General features: G+C 39.9%; 1 protein-coding gene across 4 annotated transcripts in view; it reads right to left on the bottom strand.

Moving 5' to 3' along the window:
- Positions 1-243: 243 nt before the first annotated feature.
- Positions 244-10,292, bottom strand: part of LOC122093688 (carbon catabolite repressor protein 4 homolog 5) — a 35,833-nt gene continuing 25,784 nt past the window's right edge. For 3 of the 4 annotated variants that reach the window (XM_042664084.1, XM_042664086.1, XM_042664087.1), the window contains 7 exons: positions 6,312-6,404; positions 6,161-6,193; positions 5,925-6,022; positions 5,662-5,773; positions 5,414-5,499; positions 5,245-5,329; positions 244-793 (listed from right to left, as the gene is read on the bottom strand). In XM_042664084.1, the coding sequence (XP_042520018.1) occupies positions 725-793; positions 5,245-5,329; positions 5,414-5,499; positions 5,662-5,773; positions 5,925-6,022; positions 6,161-6,193; positions 6,312-6,404 (576 nt within the window). In that variant the 3' untranslated portion in view covers positions 244-724. The remainder of the gene's footprint in view (positions 794-5,244; positions 5,330-5,413; positions 5,500-5,661; positions 5,774-5,924; positions 6,023-6,160; positions 6,194-6,311; positions 6,405-10,292) is intronic. The other variant, XM_042664085.1, reaches the window with a different exon arrangement.

The raw sequence follows: 10,292 nt of genomic DNA, 5'->3' as shown, positions 1-10,292 counted from the left end.
CAATGTGAATCACTTGTCATTTACCAGGACCTTCTCTGCCGATGGAAGAACTCAGTAAAAACTGTTTATGTTTCTCTTACTGTGTTTGTTTGGCATGCCAATATGAACCATTGGATTATGAGGCAATGGACAAGCAACAAAGAACATCCTATACAACCTACTCCCAGCTAATATACTCCCGAATGATAGTGAAAAGCTCAGTAAACTCTGTAATCCAACGGAGATAATAATTTCATCCAAATATTAAGTTGACAAACAAGGAGATTTGATAATTAGTTTCTAAGCATCTATTCAATGGTGAACATTACAATCCTTTGATACCTTTCATTCCTCCCTACTGGTCCACTGTACATAAAGTTCCAAGAGGCATTGATTTGGTCTAGTTTCATTGTACAATGTTTGAATGTGACCTCAGAAAGGCATCAGAAACAAAATAGGTCTCACAAAAATTTGAGTAGAGAATACAAGTTCAAAACTTCAGTTAACTTTGTTTAATTGGCAAAGCATTTGACAGGTTCAGAGACTTTGTAGCTGAATATTGACCGAGGAGTTGAGTCTCCAAGTGAATTGGCTCTGATAATTCAATTGACAGCTGTGAGCACTGAAATTTCTGTTCCATACATACCTACATGTTGCATGACCATTGGGGGCTCCAAGCTGCCTAAATTGTTAGATGTGTCCAATCCATGCCTCTTCTGTTAGGTAACTTGCATAGAGTTGCCAATCAAGTCACTCTGCTGTCATCCACAAAAGCCAGTTCACATACCAGAGCAAGATGATCGCTGCCCCACTTCTGCAGAGGAATAATGTCAAAGCTTTACATCAAGAATAAGAAATTTTCAATTGGAAAAAAAGACTCAACCATGAACTAACTGGGAATCAATTATGTATGTATGACTAGATTATCTCATACTCCCTCCGCCCAACGAAGATTGGCTCCTTCATTTCACTGTCCATAATGTCTGTCCATATTAGAAACTAAGGCATGGATTTTTTTCAAAACCTTGCCACAATGTTATTTCGAACTTTTATCTATTCTTCTTTCACCAACGTTGCATGTATTTCACGAATAAATTGTAGAGAATATTTTGAACGAATAAATTGTAGAGAATATTTTGAAATGAATTTGGACAAGCTAGAGGTTGATGCACTAATAATAATAGTCCCTAAAAATTCTAGATTTTTTCAAAGAGGACAATCTTTGGCTTTTTGAACAGAGAGAGTACACACATCCATGGTTTCAGGAATTGGGGAATCGGAATGGTGAATCGGCCACGATCGTTCCCTGTTCTAGCCAATCCGATACAGCCAACTCATGCCTTAAACCCCTAGAATTGCTGTGTTCTTTGATCTGAGGGCCAATTCTAGGGTTCTTGGGACCAATTCTGTCCGATTCCATGTTTTAAAACCTTGCACACACCAGATAAAACGGATTACAAGCTCCAATATGCACAAGCCATGATTTGTTCAACTCAAAATAATTCGAGTTTTCTGGGCAATTTGAAGCCTCTACCCAAACATTTTCTTATAGTAATAATACAGCCCACTTTAGATGGACTAGAAGAAAGGAGGAGATGAAGGAAAAGAGCAGAAAAATATTTATCAAATCACTTACCAAGATAATGTAGAAACTGGGAAACCTATAACGATGCATAAAACGAATGGAAATAGCAAACAAAAAATCACACACGCAACACAAAGTTTATGTGCTATGGAAAGAGTGCCTAAGTTCACGGTGAGATGAGACCTGCTTCACCAATGATGGAAAATAAGGTTACAGCCACTCATCCTCACGCCTCCTCTCGTTTATAGAATTCAATCGCTAAACATTCATACAGAAACATATATATATGTACAGTGTACCAAAAAATACCCATATAACCTTAAGAAAATTTCCTGGGGGGCTACCATCCCAAACCTCCAAATTGACCCCTAGTTCGTCGAGGCCCCAATAATGAAGATAACACACAGGTGGGCTAATTCCTCCAGGCCTCAAGCCCTCGGGCTTTAACAGCCCTTCGGAGTCGGAACAAACCCATGCAACAGAGTATAAGACATCTTTTGGGCCCTATGAGCTTTCAATGGCCTGGAGGAATCACCCCAGAAACCCAAGCAACAGAATATAAGACATCCTATCCCTAATAGATAAGTATACATTTGCTCAAGGTTACGAAGGTTGTTTAATGGGAAGCGCCGTCCCCAATGTTCTTCATGAAGAAAGGTGGAGAGATCAATTGTGATTGAATGACAGTCCAATGATAGCCAAAAAATGACCCGCCATATGGAAAAGCAATAAAGAGGTCAGCTCTAGTTATGGAGAAACTATTTGGGCAGGCATTCAATAGGTGTGTCTCGTTCCAAACTAAAGTTATAGCTGAATGTGGGTAGAGTAACTAGCTGAGTTGATTTTGCAACTCCAGGAGAACCCTAAAGTGCTGCCGCTTGGAGCAGCCTAGCCTCACGTTGGGCTGCTCCCCCCCTCCCCCAACCCATGCTTTCTTCTTCTCTCGTCCTCTCCCTCTTCCTCTTGTCCTCTGCTCTCCTTTCTTTTCTTCACCCTCTTCCTCTGAACCTTTTTCTTCTTCTTCTTCTTCTTCTCCAGTTTCACATGTCCGAGAGGTCGTGATCCACCCCTTGCCGTCTCCCCAATCCTTCCACTCCCGTCTTAACTCAGATCTGGTGATGGTCTTGCCGGGATCTTCCTGATCCTCTTGATTAACTCGTTGGCTCCTTCTTCCGCCAACGTTCTCTGGGCTTGCCACTGCTCATCCTCGAGTTGCTACTTTGATCGGGTATGGCTATGTAGCCGTCCATCAGCAGCTCCAACCTGCTCCCCACCTCCGCCAAAGCTCTTTGGGCCTATAGCCGCTCATCCTTAAGTCGCTACACAATTAGAGTGTGCCATTGTGCCGCTCACCTAGCCATGCTCTCTTCTGGATCCTTTACTGATCAAACGTTTCCTCCGTGATTAAATCGTTTGTCATGGTGATTTCTTAGTAAGCTCTTTGCAAGGCTTGCAACCCGCAAGGTTACCAGCCATGCTCGGCCAACAGCTGCCTCACCGATGCCCTCCATAAGGCCAGTGTCCCATCTTTGCGGCTGTCTCTTCCATGAAACCAGCTTCTTTCTTGGTCGTGGCCTTCCGCAAGGCCCACCCTGCCGCCGTGCCTGCTTTTTTTGCTACAGGAACTTCGATTCATGTCTTGACGGCTGGAAGTTGAAGTGATGAGATATGTTGGTAGGATTTGGTGGAACCATACCTGAAATTTCCTTGTTTGCCCCTCCTCCTTCTTTGGCCTTCTGGGTTCTTGTTTAGCCCATGTGGGCTTTAGAATTTTAAGTTGTTAGCCTCCTTGGCTCTTTTTATTTTAAGCCCATGTGGGCTTTGTGTTGTAATGGACATGTCTCCTACTCCTCAAGCCCACGGGGCTTTGGATGCTGTCTTTTTTGGACTTTGGTTACCCTTATAGGGTTTGTAATCTCCCTTAGGGGATATATTCTCCCCCTTCTTTTAATGCATTTATTAATTCACCCAAAAAAAAAAATGCGAAGTTTCTGCAAAGTTGTTTGCTCTGGCAACAGAGCTTTGAAGATAGGAGTCTCGGTCGATCCATCACATCCTCACCTGCCCCCTGTTCTCAAGAATGATTTCGTTCAATTGCTAAAGCTATTTGGTCTCAACCAAGTATTTCCTTTACAGTTGTAAAATCTTCCCTTAAGCGAGACACCAGTTTAGGAACATAACGAACAGGACACTGTTGAAGATTCCACCATGTGCTTATGCTTGGCATCATGTGAGGAAAGAAATCTTGGGTATTTAACTATAAGCTGTGACTTCTGATGTTGTGATGCGGGTCGGAATAACCCTATTGGGTTTGCTTATGGGCCCACCCAACACAAACACAACTCAAGCAAGCAAGTTAGTCACAAAACTGTAAATAATCTGAAATCAAAAGCCCTTTAAGGAAGAGTAAACAAACCAGCAGAATAGTAATTGATTTCAAAGGGGAGGAGGAACCTGGAATGCCAAAAACATAAGGGGAGTAAATGAATATAACTTAAATAAGGGGCTTCCTTGAAAATAAATTAAAATAGCGTTTTAATAGCAATAAGAATAGCACTTCCCGATGGAAACACCAGGACGGTAGAACAGAAGCCTTCACAGGAAGAAAATTCGCTTGGGCATCAATCGACCTGGAACTTCAAGGGTGGACTTGCTTAACCCTGATGAGCAAAACCAGTCCAGAAAATATTATTTTAATGGGCTGGAATGGTGCTATGAATATTTGTAGATGGAAAACCCAGAAACAGTTTGCTTGTTGGTTTGATTCCTCTCAACAGGAAGGTTGTTTGGAGCTGAAACTCAGATGGGTAAGTCGCCCAGGTGTAGAACCTTTGAGCAAATTTACGAAGAACGGAGAAGGATCAATGGAGTTTAATCCAGAACTGATGGGAAGCAGACAAGTGCCCAGAACAGAGCACAATGGAATAACTCCCGATGAAGTTGAAATAGAAAGGCAATAATAGGAAAAAAAGAAGAAAGGAGAAAGCGGGTATTCGCACAGAAGAAGAAGAAGAAGAGAAGGGGGGAGGAATCACACAAAGCCACGCAGGCTTCAACGCAAACAACTCAACTCATCTTTTCATTCCATCTTCAATCCGTCCAAAATTGTTGGTTACACATCTATAAAACCCGAAAAACAAGACTTATAATTACTTCCTAGAACTGAGTAACATAAATAGAAACTCAACAAAACTAAAATTGGAAAATTCCCTACTTGTCTAATAGCTACCCCAAATAAAAAGATTACATCTTTTTCCCAAATAAAATAAATCCTAAATTTCCTACTGAACCAATCTTGGACCCATTCTTGGTCGGAGCACACAAATGGGTTCAGCCAGGTCCAAAGAATTGCTCCTGCATCATGTTGTAGTCAAGTGCAGCATCCCTCTTATTGCTATCTGGGCTCAACTACTAAGCCTCTCTTTTTAATTTTATATAAGCTTGAAAAAGAAAGTTCAAACTAAAAATATTAGAAGAATGCTGGGTGATCCAACTATAAATTGGGATAGCTTTTTTTTGCAGCAACTAGTTTATGTAATTATTGAAGTATCGAATGTATGTCTGGGAAGATGCTTATAGACAATTTAAAGAATTTAGATTATGTTATAATGGAAAAATCACCACATAATCAATGGAAAGAATGCTCAACGAAGCATCTGTATTTAAGGAAATAAAAGTACCTCATTCGGAAGGCCTCTTATTTTTCTCAAAATATCAACTGGTAAGGTTTCAACAACTCCTACAGGAACAAGTCCCTGAGAATGCCTGAATAAATCATGAAGTCAGAGATAGAGTAAATTCTAAGTGCCACCAATCATAGTTAAGTTTTCAATGGTTCTATGAGATCACCAAATATAATCCACAGTTCCCATAAACTTGGAGTGATATGATGTTGCTAAAGGTTCTCCACAGTTATCTCTAGTGCGATAACTTCCCTGTCCAAAGAATATATATATAGGATGAAGTGACAGATGTTGACAGAAAAAATGGAACTGGGCAATTATAAGCTAAGATAACAACAGTTAGATCTCAGAATCAACTTCATGGGAAGATAAAAAGGAAGATGCAATATATATATATATATATAGAAATCTCACAGGAATTCCTGTATATGCACTGCAAAGTTTTAAATGGTGCTGAAGTTGAGTAACTCCATCACACCCAGCAGCAAGCCGTAATTCTTCTTCACTCCATCTATACGCCAACAGCCTGGAGATGGACACTTAATAACTGAACCAACATATAATAATAACAAAATATGTTTGAAAATTAAGAACTTTTGGCCTGTACTTTTCTTCCATTGATCCATTTAATTAACAGCATATGGGCAGGAAGATTGCAAGAAAACAATGACGCAGACCTGTGTGCATCCTCAAGTTGAGCTGTTAAGGGTCTTGAACTTATTTCATTTTCAATCTGGCCAGAAATTTTTCGGCGGTCATGTAGTAGTATATCCAACTGCAAGAAATAACACATTTTATATTTCAACTTTGAATTCCAAACGTAACATATTAAGGAGAAATTCTGAGTATCTCCTAGGAAACATTGATGAGATGATAACTACAGGTTAGACAGAGTAAAACAACCAGAACTCACCGAAGATGAAGCAAGAAACTGATAAATCGGACTCTGACAAATGAGAAGAATAACTTGAATTATAAAGCGGCACCGAAAAGTTATTCCACATTTTACAGTTTGTTGTTCAATCTGAAACTTTTCTATGAATCAAAACATTGCAAAATACCACCTTTGGCATACTATTTAGATCCCCAGCAATTACAACAGGGATGTTCCCCCATTCTTGTGATATAGCATGTGCCCTCTCAAGTAGCAACCTCACCTACAAGCATTGACAGGAACAAGCTATATTAACAAATTGTAAGATCAATGATTCCCACTACACTCAAGACAACATAGGGGGTAAAGAAACCAAAGGCATTTAATAAAAACAATAAAAGAAACCATAGAAGTGACTCCGAGACATCCATTGCTACAAAATTGTGAAGAACATGCTAACAACGTCAACAACTTAAGGGACAGAATGAGGAAGAAGAAGGAATTAATTAAAGACTGGGAATGGATTGGGTTAAGACATGCATTAATTGTCAGGGACTTTAAACCATATCGGAGGGTATTGTATCATATCGGAGATACTTTAAACCATTAATTTCTAGGACTCCCCAAGGAATAGGCTTATTATTGTATCCTGGGGCCTCCCTCTCACTATATTGTCTTAGCCACCCCCCGTCCCTTTTTGTTGTTCCCTTGTTTAGCTACTAGCTTTAGCTCCCTCCCCTTGTGGGTTAGTGCCTTTTGGGTTCTATCTTCCCCCACCCCTCTTCCTTTGTATATTCTTTCTGCTGCTTGGTAACGAATTAAAAAAAAAAAAAAAAAACTTAGAGAGCAAAGAGTCAAAGCATGCCTACTTGTGTTCTAGATTCTCAAATTCCTATTGATGTTCTTCAAGAGAATTCATCGTTTCTAGTTCCTCCATGGACTTTCGGGTGTGCCTGTTATGCTAGAGATCATCACTCACCAGGGAAATTGGAATCTCGTCGGATAAAGTGTATCTTTCTGGGTTATTCTCCTACACATAAAGGATACAAATATTACCATCCTCTTACTCGAAGTAATATGGTAACCATGGATGTTGTGTTTCATGGATATGTTAGTTACTACTCGCCACTTTAAGGATAGCCTGGAATTGATAGTGAAGAGGTGACTCCGAAACTAATTGCTCCACCAGTGTATCCACCATCCTCTTCTGAATGTCCTCATGTTTAGAAAGAGAGTGGAGGGACAAAGACTACTGTTCCAACTCAGGGGGAGATGACTCTAGTTCAGAGAATTATTGGTGAAATTTCAAAGACAAATTGATGATTCAACCCTTCAGGTTCATCATAAAGGCTACACAAAAAATAAGCAACTTTAGACCACCACCACTATAGCACCTTTGCACATCCCCTTGCCAGCCCTGGATCCAAAGCCTATTGAGCCTAACACTTCATCAGGTATAATTTCTTCTGACCAGCCTATTTCTCTTAGGAAAGGCACTAGGAATTATACTCAACACCCCATATCTCATGTTGTCTTTTATGATTCCCTTTTTCCCTGCTATCGTGCTTTTGTGTCCTCTCTTTCTTCTGTTTGTGTTCCCTAAAATGGCAGGAAGCTTTTGGATATAAAAAATGGAAGGCAGCAATGGTGGAAGAAATGATAGCCTAAAAAAGAATGATACATAGGAATTTGTGGCTTTTCCTCCTAGAAAAATACCAATTGGGTGTAGTGGGTGTTCGTGGCAAAGCGAAAAATAGATGGGTCAGTGGACAGGTACAATGCTCGGCTTGTGGCTAAAGGGTTCACTCAGACATACGGAATCAACTAATAAGAGACATTTGCACCACTTGCCAAACTGACTTCTATGCGAGTATTGCTCTCGTGTGCTGTAAATTTGTGATAGGATCTCCAACAACTTGATGTAAAAAATGCTTTCCTCCATGCAGAGTTTGATGAGGAAGTGTCCATGGATATTCCACCAAGATTCTCCAGTGAGGGAAAACAGAGAAAGGTCTGTAAATTGATGCGTACTCTCTATGGGTTAAACCAGTCACTATGAGTATGGTTTGGGAGATTTCATAAGACAATGACCTCTGTGGGTTATAAGCAGAGTAATGCTAACCATACATTATTCATAAAAAGGTTTGGAGATAGAAATACTATACTTTTGTCTATGTGGATGACATCATGCTAACAGGAAATGATAGTGCTGAGATTAGTCGTTTCATGGGCTTTTTTTTGGCTGAGAGTTTAAAATAAAGGATCTTGGAACACTAAGGTATTTTCTTGGAATTAAAGTTGCTCGGTCTTCTAAAGGCATCTTTCTTTCTCAGAGGAAGTACATCCTTGAGTTGTTATCCGAGACTGGTGTATAGGGTTGTCATCCTTTTAATACGCCTATGGAAGCAAGTACCCGGCTAAAAAAAAAGGGGGGGCTGAACCGGTTGACAAAGGTCATTACCAACGGTTGGTAAGAAAACTGATCTCTCTCTCATACACAGCCCTGATATTACTGTAGGCGTTAGCTTGGCAAGTGAGTTTAGGCATGATCTCTATTCCTCCCGCATGGAGGCAATTTTGCATATCTTGAGATACTTGAAGCTAGCTCCTGGAAAAGGGATCCTCTTATCTCCTCATGATCATAGTTTTTAAGGCGCTGGTAAGGCGACGCCTTGGCAGCGCCTTGGCGCTGATGCGGTCTAGAGATGGTAAGGCAGTGCTCTGCCTTACGTGAAGTGGCGCCTTATGGAGTTTTTTTTTTAAACACATTTTAAAATTACTTGATGAAAATTCCAAATATAGATTTTTTAGGTAGGTGTATGGTTTTATTAACACTTGAGATGTATGGGATCAGCTTTACTCCACCAAAAATAATCAAAACAAACAAAACGAAAACATGATTCACAAACAGGATTTGGATTTTCAAGGGCTTTGAGAAGGAATCAAGGAACAAGGAAGAACCACTGATCCAGGCGACCATTTTGCTCCGACAGCGGTGAGCTTCATTCTTCTTTCACAGGAGTAGAAATATAATGGATGACCTTAGGGCTTAAGCACTCATTTTGGCATCATAGAGGTAAGTATAATAAATACTTGTATTTTTTGTCTTTTTTTCTTTATATTCATAATTTTATTTCATAATTATGTATTTATATTATATGTTAATATTTTATGATGATTGATGAAGATGAACTTAGTTTATTCGCTTTATTGATTTGTTTTCTTGATGAATACCTTACATTGGTATGAATATGAACCTTTAATATTTATTTAACATATAAGTAATGGGATTCAACTAGGATTTGAGCCAAATAGATTGGTTTTATAAAAAAATTACACATGAACGCTTTAGTCAATAAGGCGACTCTTTATGCCCACCTTATCGCTAAGACGCTCTGAAAGACCCTCAAACGCCTCCGTCGCCTTACCGCCTTAAAAACTATGCTCATGATTGTCTCAGAGTTGAAGCCTATATAGATGTTGATTGGTCTGGTTCACCTAACAGAAAATCCATCTCAAGTTATTGTACCTTCGTGGGTGGGAATCTTGTCACTTGGCGCTGCAAGAAGTAGAATGTGATGGCTAGATCCAATGCTGAAGCAGCATTTCGTGCTATGGCATAGGGGAACTGTGAGTTGTTGTGGTTACACAAACCATTAGATGATATTGGTGTACCTATTTGTCTTCCAATGATGCTTTATTGTGATAACAAGGCTATTATCAATATCGCTCATAATCAAGTACAGCATAGCCATACCAAACATGTGGAAATCAACATACACTTTATCAAAGAAAAGTTGGATGTTGGTTTAATTTGTGTCCCTCTGTGAAGCCTGGTGATCAGATAGCTGAGTGTTCACTAAGGGGTTACTCGGGAAGGTGTTTCATCCTTGTTTGGTCAAGTTGGTCATGTCTGACATCTATGCACCCACTTGAGGAATATGTAATTAGGTGCCACAAGGGGACATTGGCCTTTTTCCCCCTTCCACCGACCCTATTTAATGAGGGTTGGCTGAAGGGAGACATACTTGTAATTTTGGCTCGTCTTTGCTTATTACAAATAAAGGGCTTGTGTGGTCACTCAAATCATTCAAGCATTCTACCCTACTCACACTATTAACAATTCGCTAAGGGATGAGCATGAAAGTGTTTCATCCTTGTTTAGTCAAGT

This window comes from Macadamia integrifolia, chromosome 11 (assembly GCF_013358625.1).
Source record: "Macadamia integrifolia cultivar HAES 741 chromosome 11, SCU_Mint_v3, whole genome shotgun sequence".
Classification (NCBI taxonomy): Eukaryota; Viridiplantae; Streptophyta; class Magnoliopsida; order Proteales; family Proteaceae; genus Macadamia; species Macadamia integrifolia.
This window is presented reverse-complemented; position numbering and strand designations above follow the sequence as displayed.